This window comes from Hylobates moloch, unplaced genomic scaffold (genome assembly GCF_009828535.3).
Source record: "Hylobates moloch isolate HMO894 unplaced genomic scaffold, HMol_V3 SCAFFOLD_20, whole genome shotgun sequence".
Lineage (NCBI taxonomy): Eukaryota > Metazoa > Chordata > Mammalia > Primates > Hylobatidae > Hylobates > Hylobates moloch.
Window position 1 is genome coordinate 41,178,725 of NW_026652295.1, and position 15,539 is coordinate 41,194,263.

Here is a 15,539-nt window from a genome sequence, read left to right on the forward strand (position 1 = left end):
AGAGAAGGTTGCACAATGGCTTTTAATCTCATTTAGTATTATAAAAGTGTTCTGTTTGCACTACTCAAGGAGTAGTTTGTCACTCTAAACTTAGGGGTAGCAGATGTTCTCTGTGCTTGAAAGTGCTGGTGGTAGTAACACCTCAATGGAGTGACTGGTGTTGACTTCCTGCCTCAGGGCTTGTTTAACCCTTAGGGCACCTCATCCAGTAGAGGAACTAGGCAAGTGTGTCAAGTAAGGAGGGAAGCTGGGAGAGTTGTGGAAGTGTTTTTCTTTGGTATAGGCTATTTTTCACTTACATTTTTATTAATTAGTTTGTTCCAGAGACAGACACTTAAAAAAAATGAATTCACAAAGGATACAGGGGAATTCAATTTAAGTGGTCACGTTAAAAAAGTAATATCTCCTTTATAGGCTTAATGTATGTCATAATTGGCTAATTTATTCCATATGATTGTTGATGCCTGAGAGACAAGCCTATGTTATGCTGATGAGCCATGGTTAATACAATTTTATCTCACTAAATGTCGTCAGGATTTAAGGGAAGACCTTCACACAGATTTCTCTGTATTTATGTGATGATCATTTTCCTGCTTTTCCTTTCTGTCCCATCTTCACTCCTCCACAGTCATGTTACACTAGTATAGTCACGTGAGTGTGCCCGTGAGTAACTCGAAGTTGAGTTCTAAAAAGCAGGTTTCACTTAACCAGCTGCCCTTGTCAGTTTCAGCCTTGGGAGTCACCTTTTGGTATCTTTGCCCACTCCTTCTTCCTCCTTTCTCAACCATCATTTCTCCTCTCCACTGGATTCTACTCACAGGGTTTGTAATCTCCCAGATCATTCAGCATCTGAATGAATTCAGCCACCAAGGGGAAGATCCCTGGCAGATCCCAGTGGGGGTACTTACCCCTTCCAGACTCTTCCTGAGGAAAGCAAGTTACCTTCCATGTAGCAGGAGTACATTTTATACTAGTTTGGCCTTGTGACTGTTAGAGTGGGAAGTCTGAGGGAATTGGAGAAGAGATGCAATTTTAACAGAGGAAAAACATTTAGTAGAGACTGTCCCTTCTGCCTTCTTCGGGCGTGTCCCTCTTCTGGGCATCTCTTCAGGATTTCATTCCTATGTCCAACTGCCGTTCACAACTGCCCTTTCCAACTGCTCCAGAACTCTTGGCCCTGGCATTCCGTGATGTAAATTATTCCAAATTATTCCACGCATGGCTCAAAATGGGTGTGAAGCGGTGTTGCCAGGTGTCGGATCACTAGTGTAAGTTTCCCAGTCTGTGGGGAGAGCTGCTCTTGGAATCTGTGCAGTTGTTGTTGTTTCAGCCGAAGCATAGTCATTTCACTGGCTAAGCTTGACGCTGTCGCTGGCGGAGGAGAGAGGGATCTCAGGGCCTGGAACTGGGGTGAACTTTTTTGGTTGAGATTCTCTACTTTAAGGATTCTAGTGTTAAGATGTAGATTGTTTGGAGTTGAACAGGGGTGGTGCTGCTGCAAAAGGAGAATGCAGGACTGGCAGGCCAGAGCCTGCAGAGACTGCCTGCGGCTAGGGTGCCCCCTCTTCTCTCTCTAAATGCAGGAAGAACCATTTTCCTATCTTTCTAAAGATAGCCAGAATATGGCAAAAAATGTAGATTGCTCACCATGTTTAGGAACATTGAGTCACAAAATTAAAAGACCTCTATGTCTATGAGATCTTTTCTAAAACATAAATATTATTTCTCCCCTTGTTTATTGTACATTTTGAGGAAGTTACTATTCATGGTTTATAGCCCCTTGGGGGGAATCTGCATGTGAGGGAGGTTGCTGCCAACTATCTTTGATTTGTCTAGATTCTTTTTTGACTTATAAGTTAAGGGTTTGTTTTCAATAAAAAGTTTAAATTGAATACTTTATCTCTCAAATGACCACAAAATTTTTTAAATTACATTAATAATAAGCAGAGGAAAACTCACATGAATTACAGTTATTTATCCAGAAAAGTGTAAGGCATACTTTTGTATTGCGTTGATACTACTGTCTTTAATCTGCTTTACTGAAACCTGTTTTCCTCTCCCTTTTCTTTATAGTTGTCATGGATGATGATGATGACTCGTGTCTCCTTGATCTTATTGGGTAAGATGCTTATTCCAAAACCCGGGTAAATCAAATGTGTGAGGTTTGCTGAACACTAAGACAACCTAATAGCATATTAACACCTGGTAGGTATTTTAAATAAAAATTAAATAATAATCATAGGTTTAGTAGAGAAACAGAGACATGATTAACATAGGTGTTGTAATTCAGTAATTCTTTTTTTTTCTTTTCCTTTTGAGACAGGTCTCACTCTGTCACCCAGGCTAAAGTGCAGTGGCACCATCTCAGCTCACTGTAGCCTCCACCTCCCAGGCCCACACGATCCTCCCACCTCAGCCTCCCAAGTAGTGGGGACTACAGTCACGCACCACCATGCCTGGCAATTTTTTTTTTTTTGTAGCGAAAGGGTTTTGCCATGTTGTACAAGCTGGTCTCCAACTCCTAGACTCAAGTGATCCTCCTGCCTCAGCCTCCCAAAGTGCTGGGATTACAGGCAGGAGCCACTGCGCTCAGCAAGTAATTATTTATTAAATTTATTTCCTAATAAATCCCAGGAGGCAGAAGTGAATAATAATAGGAAATGGCACAATATCAAAACAAAAACAAGATTAAAAAAAAAAACCTACTAATTGTTTTAAAATAGGGAGAGGATTTTACTCAGGTAATAAATCATTTTCTTTCTACTCTAGTAAAAATTAGTTCTAAATATAGATAGTGTATTTGTTTGTTGTTTTATCTCTTTTTTTCCTGTCTTTTCTAGAGACCCACAAGCATTGAACTATTTTCTACATGGACCTAGTAATAAATCTGTAAGTAATGTGTAGAATACCACAGACATCTATTTTGTTTCTGCTTTACAGTTAAAGTAGTAACCACCTATTGAATTTGTATCTTTGCAGAGCAATGATGACTTAACTAATGCAGGATATTCTGCAGCCAATTCAAATTCAATTTTCGCCAACTCTAGTGTGAGTATTGGAAACTAAATGCAATGATTAAATGGTTTCTGTCAGATTGATGCCTTGTGAACTGAGCCTTTAACTGCCTTTGTATCATGAGAATCCTTACCTTGTCTGTTGTAATTAATTTTATTTTATTTATTTATTTTGAGATGGGGCCTCACTCTGTCGCCCAGACTAGAGTGCAGTGGTGCGATCATAGCTCACTGCAGACTCGACCTCCCAGGCTGAAGCGATCCTCCCACCTCAGCCTCCCGAATAGGTGGGACTACAGGTGCACGCCACCACACGGGCTAATTTTTGTATTTTTAATAGAGACAGAGTTTCGCCATGTTAGCCCAGCTGGTCTTGAACTCTCAGGCTCAAGCAATCCACCTACCTTGGCCTCCCAAAATGTTGGAATTACAGGTGTGAGCCACTGCGCCCAGCCCGTTGTAATTTATGTAAGAAGAAAATCTATTGAATTATGTAGACATTTTCTACTTTTAACTTAGTCAATTAAGACAAGCTATGTGGCCAGGTGCAGTAGCTCACACCTGTAATCTCAGCACTTTGGGAGGCTGAAGTGGGAGAATCATTTGAGCTCAGGAGTTCAAGATCAGCCTGGGCAACATAGCAAGACCCTGTCTCTATTTTTAAAAAAGAAAATAGTCCGGACGCGGTGGCGCGTGCCTGTAATCCCAACACTTTGGGAGGCTGAGGCGGGTGGATCACGAGGTCAGGAGTTAAAGATCAGCCTGGCCAAGATGGTGAAACCCCATCTCTACTAAAAAAACAAAAAAAATTAACCAGGCATGGTGGTTGGCGCCTGTAATCCCAGCTACTCGGGAGGCTGTAGCAGAGAATTGCATAAACCCCAGATGCAAAGGATGCAGTGAGCCGAGATCACGCCACTGCGTTCCAGCCTGGGCGACAGAGCGAAACTCCGTCTCAAATAATAAATAAATAAATAAATAAATAAATAAATAAATAAATAAATAAAATAATACACCAGGCACGGTGGCTCACACCTGTAATCCCAGCACTTTGGGAGGCCGAGGCAGGCAGATCATGAAGTCGGGAGATCAAGACCATCCTGGCCAACAAGGTGAAACCCCGTCTCTACTAAAAACACAGAAATTGGTGTGGTGGCACATGCCTTAATCCCAGCTACTCAGGAGGCTGAGGCAGGAGAATCGCTTGAACCAGGGAGTCAGAGGTTGCAGTGAGCCGAGATCGCACCATTGCACTCCAGCCTGGCCACATAGCGAGACTCTGTCTCAAATAAATAAATAAATAAATAAATAAATAAATAAATAAAAATAATAAATAATAAAAAGACAAGCTATATGAGGTTGTCTTTTAAATAATAAAAAGAGAAGCTATATATCCACTTTGCCATTTTTCTAAGCTTTCAACTTTCTTTTTTTGAGACGGAATCTTGCTCTGTTGCCCAGGCTGGAGTGCAGTGGCACGATCTCGCCTCACCGCAGCCTCTGCCTCCTGGGTTCAAGCAATTCTTCTGCCTCAGCTTCCCTAGTAGCTGGGATTACAGGTGCCCACCACCACACCAGCTAATTTTTGTATTTTTAGTAGAGACTGCGTTTCTCCATGTTGGCCTAGATGATCTTGAACTCCTGATCTCAAGTGATCCCCGCCCCACTGCAGGCGTGAGCCACTGCACCTGGCCTCAACATTCTTTCTAAAATGACTCAGAAATGTTACAACCTGAGAAACTCATATTAGAATGTTTTGAACCTTGTTACATAATAATCTTTAAAGAAATTATTCTTAATTCATAGTTACTTGTAAGTTGTTTTCATCTTAAATGAGAAAAAAAAAGATAATAACACTTGAGCATTTAGTATGTGCTTGGCATTAAGAGCTTAACATATATTAACCTCAGCCAGACATGGTGGCCCATGCCTGTAATCCCACCATTTTCGGCAGCCAAGGCAGGAGGATTACTTGAGCTCAGGAGTTTGAGACCAACCAGCATAGTGAGACCCCATCTCTACAAAAAATTTAAAAATTAGACCAGCGGCTGGGCGCAGTCGCTCACACCTCTAATCCCAACACTTTGGGAGGCCGAGGCAGGCAGATCACGAGGTCAGGAGTTCGAGACCAGCCTGGCCAACATAGTGAAACCCCATCTCTACTAAAAATACAAAAAATTAGCCGGGTGTAGTGGCGTGTGCCTGTAATCCCAGCTACTCAGGAGACTGAGGCAGGAGAATTGCTTGAACCTGGGAGGTGGAGGTTGCAGTGAGCCAAGATCACGCCACTGCAGTCCAGCCTGGGTGACAGTGCAAGACTCCGTCTCAAAAAAAAAAAATTGGCCGGGCGCGGTGGCTCACGCCTGTAATCCCAGCACTTTGGGAGGCCAAGGTGAGTGGATCATGAGGTCAGGAGATCAAAACCATCCTGGCTAACATGGTGAAACCCCATCTCTACTAAAAATATAAAAAAATTAGCCGGCATTGTGGCGGGCGCCTGTAGTCCCAGCTACTTGGGAGGCTGAGGCAGGAGAATGGCTTGAACCCGGGAGGTGGAGCTTGCAGTGAGCCGAGATCACGCCACTGCACTTCAGCCCGGGCGACAGGGCGAGACTCGGTCTCAAAAAAAAAAAAAAAAAAAATAGATGAGCATGGTGGTGCGTGCCTATAGTCCCAGTCCTGCTGAGGCAGGATTCCTTGAGCCCAGGAGTTGGAGGCTGCAGTGAGCCAAGATTGTGCCACTGCACTCCAGCCTAAGTGACAGAGTGAGACGCTATCTCAAAAAAAAGAAACCCAAGACATGTATTAACCTCATTTAATCTTCACAGTGATTCCATGAAGTGGTTCTATTAAGATACATATTTTGGCCGGGTGCGGTGGCTCACACCTGTAATCCCAGCACTTGTGAGAGTCCGAGGTAGGTGGATCACCTGAGGTCAGGAGTTCAAGACCAGCCTGGCCAACATGGCAAAACCCTGTCTCTACTAAAAAATACAAAAATTAGCTGGGCGTGGTGGTGGGTACCTGTAATCCCAGCTACTTGGGAGGCTGATGCAGGGAGAATTGCTTGAACCAGGGAGGCGGAAGTTGCAGTGAGTCGAGATCAGGCCACTGTACTCCAGCGTGGGTGACACAGTGAGACTCTGTCTCAGGGGAAAAAAGAAAAAAAGATACATATTTTAGAGATGAGGAAACTAAAGCACAGAAAGGTTAAGTTACTTGGCCAAATAGTACACAGCCATGAGTTGCAGAGCTAGGATTCTAACCCAGGCCACCAGGCTCTGGAACTCATGGTCTATTTTTTTTTTTTTGAGACAGAGTCTCGCTCTGTCACCCAGGCTGAAGTGCAGTGGTGCAATCTCGGCTCACTGCAACCTCCACCTTCTGGGTTTCAGCAATTCTCCTGCCTCAGTCTCCTGTGTAGCTGGGATTACAGGCGCATGTCACCACGCCCGGCTAATTTTTGTATTTTTAGTAGAGATGGTGTTTCACCCAGTTGGCCAGGCTGGTCTTGAACTCCAGACCTCAGGTGATCCACCCGCCTCGGCCTCCCAAAGTGCTTGGATTACAGGAGTGAACCACTGTGCCCAGCCTCCATGTTCTTAACCTCTAGGAGCATCTAGGCAAGAAACCTGACCTAGGGGATTGGGATGTCCTGCCTGGAAACTACATCGAGATTACTGTGTTTGAGCCTTAAGTTCCCTTACTCTTTTCAGTTGCTTTGTTCTGCTGTAGATGGTAGTCAGAAGTTGTACTGCCCAAGGTTGACTCCTTGCCCTACCACTTATTAGCCATGTAACTTTAGATATATCACTAAATCTCTGAGGGTCAATTTCCTCTTTTTTTTTTTTTTTTTTTTTTTTGAGACAAAGTTTTGCTCTTGTTGCCCAGGCAGGAGTGCAATGGCGCAATCTTGGTTCACCACAACCTCTGCCTCCCAGATTCAAGCGATTCTCCTCCCTCAGCCTCCTTAGTAGCTGGGATTACAGGCATGCACCACCACGCCCAGCTAATTTTGTATTTTTAGTAGTCTCTGTTACAACACTGATCTCCTGTAAGGCTTGTGAATCATAGCATTTCTGACATTTCATTTTGGACAAATAATCACTACATATGATGCCATTAAACCCATAAAGTAGATGTTTGGCCTGTCCCTCAACATTAATGATTTTTATTTAGCAACTCTCCTACTTCCGTGTGAGTATTAATTCTATCTTTTCAAATTGCTTCATTCAATATGTATTTATTGGCAACTTTTTTTGCATCATGTCGGTGTAGTAGAAATATCGAAAATACTCTGAGGCCGGGGACGGTGCCTCACGCCTGTAATCCCAGCACTTTGGAAGGCCAAAGCAGGAGGATTACTTGCATGCAGTAGTTCAAGACCAGCCTGGGCAAGATGGTGAAACTCCATCTCTAAAAACCAAAAACAAAAAAATTTAGCTGGGTGTGGTGGGGCACACCTGTAGTCCCACCTACTCAGGAGGCCGAGGTGGGAGGATCTCATGAACCCAGGAGTTTACAGCAGCAGTGAGTTATTATTGGGCCACTGCACTCCAGCCTGGGCAAAAGATCGAGACCCCAGATCAAAAAATAAACAAGTAAATAAAGTCTGTGGCAGTATCTCAAAAAAATGAAGCTAAGCTCCAAGTAGTCCTCAGTATGTTCGCATTATCTATCTGCTCTCTATAAAATAATTTATCAGCATGATGGATGCATATACTTATAATGTCAAGCATCATTACGATGGAAATAAAATATCAGAATAAGGTGAGCAGTTTAGAGAGTTGTGCCTGAGAAGCAGCTTTATTCATATTCAAAAGTAAGATTAATTTTTATGCATCGTTTTCAAAGGTTACATCTGCCATGTAACATACTGTTTATTTTTTAGAATGCTGATCCTAAGTCATCCCTCAAAGGTGTAAGCAACCAGCTTGGAGAAGGGCCCAGTGATGGACTGCCACTTTCAAGTAGCCTCCAGTTTCTTGAAGATGAACTCGAGTCTTCTCCTCTTCCTGATCTCACTGAGGACCAACCTTTTGACATTCTTCAGAAATCCTTGCAAGAGGCCAATATCACTGAACAGACATTGGCAGAAGAGGCATATTTGGATGCCAGTATAGGTTCAAGCCAACAGTTTGCACAAGCTCAGCTTCATCCTTCTTCATCAGCATCCTTTACTCAGGCTTCTAATGTTTCTAATTACTCAGGTCAGACGCTGCAGCCTATAGGGGTGACGCACGTGCCTGTTGGAGCATCGTTCGCAAGCAATACAGTGGGTGTACAACATGGCTTTATGCAACATGTGGGGATCAGTGTTCCCAGCCAGCATTTGTCTAATAGCAGTCAGATTAGTGGTTCTGGTCAAATACAATTAATTGGATCATTTGGTAATCATCCTTCCATGATGACTATTAATAACCTAGATGGATCTCAAATCATATTAAAGGGCAGCGGGCAGCAAGCCCCATCAAATGTGAGCGGAGGGCTCCTGGTTCATAGACAGACTCCTAATGGCAACTCCTTGTTTGGGAACTCCAGTTCCAGTCCAGTAGCACAGCCTGTTACTGTTCCATTTAACAGCACAAATTTTCAAACGTCTTTACCTGTGCATAACATCATCATACAAAGGGGTCTTGCACCAAATTCAAATAAAGTCCCAATTAATATACAGCCAAAGCCTATCCAGATGGGTCAGCAAAATACATACAATGTGAACAATTTGGGAATTCAGCAGCACCACGTACAACAAGGGATCTCCTTTGCTTCTGCAAGCTCACCCCAGGGCTCAGTAGTTGGTCCACACATGTCTGTGAACATTGTAAACCAACAGAACACAAGAAAGCCAGTCACCTCACAGGCAGTGAGCAGCACTGGGGGCAGTATTGTTATTCATTCCCCCATGGGCCAACCTCACGCACCCCAAAGTCAGTTCCTCATACCTACAAGCCTTTCTGTCAGTTCCAACTCGGTACACCATGTCCAGACTATAAATGGGCAACTTCTTCAGACTCAACCCTCTCAGCTCATTTCTGGCCAAGTGGCCTCAGAGCATGTCATGTTGAACAGAAACTCTTCCAACATGCTCAGGACCAACCAACCATATTCTGGACAGATGCTGAACAACCAGAATACTGCCGTCCACTTAGTGTCTGGGCAGACATTTGCTGCCTCTGGAAGTCCAGTGATAGCCAATCATGCCTCTCCTCAGCTTGTGGGTGGACAGATGCCCTTGCAGCAGGCGTCCCCAACCGTATTACACCTGTCACCTGGGCAGAGCAGCGTTTCCCAAGGAAGACCTGGCTTCACCACCATGCCCTCGGTGACAAGCATGTCAGGACCTAGTCGATTCCCTGCTGTCAGCTCAGCCAGCACCACCCATCCTAGTCTTGGGTCTGCAGTTCAGTCTGGTTCATCAGGATCAAACTTTACAGGAGATCAGCTGACCCAGCCGAACAGGACTCCAGTACCAGTCAGTCTGTCTCATCGTCTTCCAGTTTCTTCTTCCAAGTCTACCAGCACCTTCAGTAACACACCTGGAGCAGGAACCCAGCAACAATTCTTCTGCCAGGTAATGCCCTTTCCCAAATAAATATTTGGCTGATTATAGAATGGAAAAATGAGATGTGTATTTACTAGAATATAATTTTCATCCTAGGCATCCAATTTCTTAAAAATTTTAGGCCAGGCATAGTGGCTCATGCCTGTAATCCCAACACTTTGGGAGGCCAAGGCTGGAGGATCACTTGAACCCAGGAGTTCGAGGTCAGCCTGGGCAACATAGTGAGACCCTGACTCTACCAAAAATTTAAAAATTAGCCGAGTGTGGTCGTGCACACCTGTAGTCCCAGCTACTCTGGAGGCTGAGGCAGGAGAATAGCTTGAGCACAGGAGGTTGAGGCTACAGTGAGCCATGATTGTACCACTGCACTGGGTGATAGAGTGAGACCCTGTCTCAAAAAAAATTTTTTTTTACACTTATGACTGGTTATCTTTTTTCTTGATTTTCTTTTTTGCCAGAGGGCGGGAGTAGGGGGTCTCACTCTGTCGCCTAGGCTGGAGGGCAGTGGTGCAATCATGGCTTACGGCAGCCTCAACCTACTGGGCTCAGATGATCTTGCCACCTCAGCCTCCCAGGTAGCTGGGACTACAAGCACGTACCAGCATACCTAACTAGTTTTTTGTATTTTTTGTAGATTTGGGGTTTCGCCATGTTGCCCAGGCTGCTCTTGAACTCCTGGGCTCAAGAAATTCCCTGGCCTTGGCCTCCCAAAGTACTGGGATTACAGGCCACCACACCCGACCTTTTTTCTTCTTAAAATTTTTTATCCAGTGTAGCATTGTAGAGTGGAGACTCTGGAGTTAGACTCTTGAGTTTGAATCTAAGCTTTATGACATGGAAAAAGTTAACTTACCACTCTAGACTTAATTGTCTTCATCAGTGAAATGGGGATAATGATGCTGCCATCCCATGGAGTTACCAGGAAGGTGAAATGAGATAATCTATACAAAGCACTTAGACATAGACCCTGGCAAATAGCAAATACTCCATAGGAGCCTGTATTTATGCTTAATTAAATTCATTATGGGCATTTAAAATGAAAGCTTATTTTAGATTATTTATTTACATTGTATAGCAGGCTATTAGGACATGTGACTGTGGACTTGTTGAAGATGTGGTAGCTGCTTCTTGATTGCCAGCAGGAAAGGCTCATGGACTCAGTGTGACTCACTAGTGGGTAACTGGCCTGCAGCAGAGGGAAGCACATAAAGGGAGAGATCGAGGCACTCTCATTTGACCAAGTACCTGACCTGAGCTTGCTCTTACTATACTGTTATGCAGATTAATTACTGTGGGCAATTGGTAAACCATATAAGGATTATGTTTCTGAAAAGAATCTCAAGTGGTCATGAGCTTTAGTCCTTCACTGTCATCTGCTGATCCTTCAACGGTTCCATCTTTTGGTTCCCACTCATTCTGAGCATGCTCCATAGTTCCAGCTCCTCTTCTTCTCATCTGGGAGGACCTATGCCATACCCTACTTTCTACCCCTCAGTCCTGCATTTCCCCTGCCTTTCTCCTCCTCCACATTCAGAAGGATTCAAAAACTTCTGTTTGTATATGTCAACATATTTCAAAATCCTTTTTTTTTTTTTTGAGACAGTCTCACTCTGTTGCCCAGACTAGCATGCAGTGGCGAAATCTCAGCTCACTGCAGCCTCCGCCTCCCAGCCTCAAGTGATCCTTCCGCCTCAGCCTCCCAAGTAGCTGGGAACACAGGTGCGAGCCACCATGCCCAACTAATTTTTGTATTTTTTTGATAGGCAGTGTTTCACCATGTCGCCCAGGCTGGTCTCGAACTCCTGGGCTCTAGCGAGCTGCCTGCCTCGACCTCCCAAAGTGTTGGGATTATAGGCATTCGCCACTGTGCTCAGCCAATATCAGTCTTTTGAATATATATATGGGCCAGGAGCTGTGGTTCATGCCTGTAATCCCAGCACTTTGAGAGGCCAAGGTGGGCAGATCGCTTGAGGCCAGGAGTTCAAGACGAGCCTGGCTGACATGGTGAAACCCTGTCTCTACTAAAAATACAAAAATTAGCTGGGGAAAAAAAAAATTAGCTGGGTGTGGTGACACATGCCTGTAGTCCCAGCTACTTAGGAGGCCGAGGCAGGAGAATCACTTGGACCTGGGAGGCGGAGGTTGCAGTGAGCCCATATCATGCCACTGCACTCCTGCCTGGGCAACAGACTGAATGAAACTCCATCTCAAAATATATATATATAATATATATATTATATATAATATAATATATACATATAATATGTATTTATATATATTAATATATATATCAATTTTTTAAACCATATACCTTTGACTTACTAATTTCACTAAGAATCCTAAGGAAACAAAGACTGCTTATGATTAAGGATGTTCAGTTTATTTGTTTTGGTTTCAAAGATATCAAAGGGGCACGTGTGTGTGTGTGTGTGTGTGTGTGTGTGTGTGTGTGTGTGTGTGTTTGAAATAATATCAGACTTACAGAAAAGTTAAAGTTGCAAGATTACTAGAAAGAATTGTCATACACCCTTCACCAAGATTCCCCAAATCTCTTCTCTCCCTTTGTCTCTCTCTCTCATATACAAACACACACACACAAACATACACACACACACTTTTCAGAGTTAATTACAGACCTGATGCTGATGCCTCTTGACTCCTAATTACCTCCATGTGTATTTGTAACAGCAGGGGCATTCTCCTACATAACCACAGTACAGTGGTCAAAATTCAGGAATCAGCATTATCCCAACTACTATAACTAATCTGCAGACCTTACTCAGATTTACTCAGTTATCCTAGAAATGTCACTGAGAGCACAAGAGAGAACAAATTATTTGGTTTTGGTGTTTTGGTGTTTTTTCTTTAGAGATGGGATCTTGCTATGTTACCCAGGCTAGACTGTCTTTTTTTTTTTTTTTTTTTTTTTGAGACGGTGTCTCACTCTGTCACCCAGGCTGGAGTGCAGTGGCCCAATCTCAGCTCTCTGCAAGCTCCGCCTCCCGGGTTCACGCCATTCTCCTGCCTCAGCCTCCCGAGTAGCTGGGACTACAGGCACCCGCCACCACGCCTGGCTAATTTTTTGTATTTTTAGTAGAGACGGGGTTTTACCATGTTAGCCAGGATGGTCTCGATCTCCTGACCTCGTGATCCACCTGCCTCGGCCTCCCAAAGTGCTAGGATTACAGGCGTGAGCCACAGCACCCAGCCCAGGCTAGACTCTTGAGCTCAAGCAGTCCTCCCACCTCAGCCTCCTGAGTAGCTGGAACTACAGGCTCGTGCCCCTGCATGCAGCTTTGTTTTGTTTTTGTTTGTTTGTTTTTGAGACAGAGTCTCGCTCTGTCGCCCAGACTAGAGTGCAGTGGTACAATCTCAGCTCACTGCAACCTCCACCTCCTGGGTTCAAGCAATTCTCCTGCCTCAGTCTCCTGAGTAGCTAGGATTATAGCCGCCTGCCACCATACCCTGCTAATTTTTGTATTTTTAGTACAGACAGGGTTTTTCCATGTTGGCCAGGCTGGTCTCAAACTCCTGAACTCAGGTGATCTGCCCACCTCAGCCTCCCAATATGTTTTGATTTTTATGGTCCAGGATCCACCCAGGATCACTATCTCATTTCATTGTCAGATTTTAAAATCTGCAACAGTTCCTCAGTTCTTTGTCTTTCATGCTATTAATATTTTTGAAGAGTGCAAACCAATTATTATTGTTATTATTATTTTGAGACGGAGTTTCGCTCTTATTGCCCAGGCTGGAGTGCAATGGTGCGATAGCTCACCGCAACCTCTGCCTTGCAGGTTCAAGCCATTCTCCTGCCTCAGCCTCCCAAGTAGCTGGGATTAGAGCCATGCACCACCATGCCCGGCTAATTTTGTATTTTTAGTAGAGACATGGTTTCTCCATGTTGGCCAGGCTGGTCTCGAACTCCCGACCTCAGGTGATCTGCCTGACTCAGCCTCCCGGAGTGCTGGGATTATAGGCGTGAGCCACCGCGCCCAGCCAAACCAATTATTTTCTATAATGTCTCTCAATTTGGGTTTCTCTGATGTTTCCTCATGATTAAATTCAGTACATTTTTAACAGGATTGCCACAGAAGTGAGGTGTCCTCAGTGCTCAGGATGTGAATTTGTCCCATTATGGTGATTTCACCTTGAACACTTGCATAAGATGGTGTCTTTCAGGTTTCTCCACTGTTTTTCCTTTTGTCATTAATTAGAATCTTCCAGAAGATAATTTGAAACTCTGCAGGCATCCAGTTTCTCATCAAACTTGCACATGATAATTTAAGTTTCCATTGATGATTCCTGATTGAATCAGTTATTACAGAGCTATTACTATCATGGCCTCCAAATAGAGACTTTCTAATTCCTTCATTTGTTCTATACTTACTATTGGCATTCTACTTTAAGGAACAGCTTTTCCTTTTCTTCCCTTTACCTTTTTCTTTATGTGTGAATTCTTAGATTATTATTATGGTCAGTGGGTTATAAACTGTTAACAATAATTTATTTTAATGCTCAAGTCTACCCACATTTGGCAAGTAGGTGCCCCTCCAAATTGGCTGCTGATCCTTCTGACATGTTTCCATCATGCTTTGAGCACTTCCTTCAATTTCTGGCAAAACAAATGTTCTGTGTTTATCTTTTAATTTCCCTGCTCCTGCCCTACCATCAACTATTTTTTTAAGAAGGCTTGTTCCTTCTAGTGGAGAACAATATTTAGAAACCAAGATCTGAGGCCAGGCGCGGTGGCTCACGCCTGTAATCCCAGCACTTTGGGAGGCCGAGGTGGGCGGGTCATGAGGTCAGGAGATCGAGACCATCCTGGCTAACACGGTGAAACCCCATCTCTACTAAAAATACAAAAAATTAGCCAGGCATGGTGGTGGACGCCTGTGGTCCCAGCTACTCGGGAGGCTGAGGCAGAAGAATGGTGTGAACCCAGGAGGCGGAGCTTGCAGTGAGCCGAGATCGCACCACTGCAGTCCAGCCTGGGCAAAAGAGCAAGACTCTGCCTCAAAAAAAAAAAAAAAGAAACCGAGATCTGAGCATTATGTGTGTTCATTGCTACTAAGGTCATTTCAGTTGGAAAATATGTATATTTATACACCCAACGCCTATAGCTGTTTACATTTCTGTGAATCTATATTAAAAGCTGTGAGTTCATATTGATAATTCCAATTCTAATCCATGACTACAGAATGCATCCAAGTCTCTTTTCCATATTTGTAACTCCCTTTCCCCCCACCCTTTTTTTTTTTTTTTTTTTTTTTTGAGTCAGAGTCTCACTCTACCACCCAGGCTGGAGTGCAACGGCACAATCTCTCCTCACTGCAACCTCTGCCTCCCGGGTTCAAGGGATTCTCCTGCCTCCGCCTCCCAAGTAGCTGGGATTACAGGCGTGCGCCACCACAACTGGCTAATTTTTATATTTTCAGTAGAGACAGGGTTTTACCATGTTGGCAAGGCTGGTCTCAAACTCCTGACCTCTGGTGATCCACCCACCTCAGCCTCCCAAAGTGCTGGGATTACAGGCGTGAGCCACCACGCCTGGCCTGTAACTCCCTTTTCTAACAGTGAGAAAGCCAGCTCCACCATGTTTATTTACTTACTTGTTCAATCCTAGAATATACAGAAAATAGTCTTAGAATTGCTAATCCATGTTTTAAACCATTGTAAAAAAAAAAAAAAACTATTAATTAGACTTTACTATTGGTTTACAGTTCTGTGTTTAGCCTAAGTGTTTACAGTCAACATACTGTGTTCAAAAGTTACTTGGGGCTGGTTGCGGTGGCTCATGCCTGTAATCCCAGCACTTCCCAGCAAGCGAGGGGGGCAGATTGCTTGAGCTCAGGAGCTCCAGACCAGCCTAGGCAACATGGTGAAACACTGTCTCAACAAAAAATACAAAAATTGGCCGGGTGCGGTGGCTCACGCTTTTAATCCCAGAACTTTGGGGGGCC

General features: G+C 44.0%; 1 protein-coding gene across 5 annotated transcripts in view; it reads left to right on the forward strand.

The window, feature by feature from the left end:
- Window positions 1-15,539, forward strand: part of BICRAL (BICRA like chromatin remodeling complex associated protein) — a 124,756-nt gene that overhangs the window by 76,866 nt on the left and 32,351 nt on the right. For 4 of the 5 annotated variants that reach the window (XM_058432030.1, XM_058432029.1, XM_058432028.1 and 1 more), the window contains 4 exons: window positions 2,074-2,119; window positions 2,841-2,889; window positions 2,980-3,048; window positions 7,906-9,585. In XM_058432030.1, the coding sequence (XP_058288013.1) occupies window positions 2,079-2,119; window positions 2,841-2,889; window positions 2,980-3,048; window positions 7,906-9,585 (1,839 nt within the window). In that variant the 5' untranslated portion in view covers window positions 2,074-2,078. Of the gene's footprint in view, window positions 1-1,317; window positions 1,411-2,073; window positions 2,120-2,840; window positions 2,890-2,979; window positions 3,049-7,905; window positions 9,586-15,539 lie in introns of those variants that run through there. The other variant, XM_058432031.1, reaches the window with a different exon arrangement.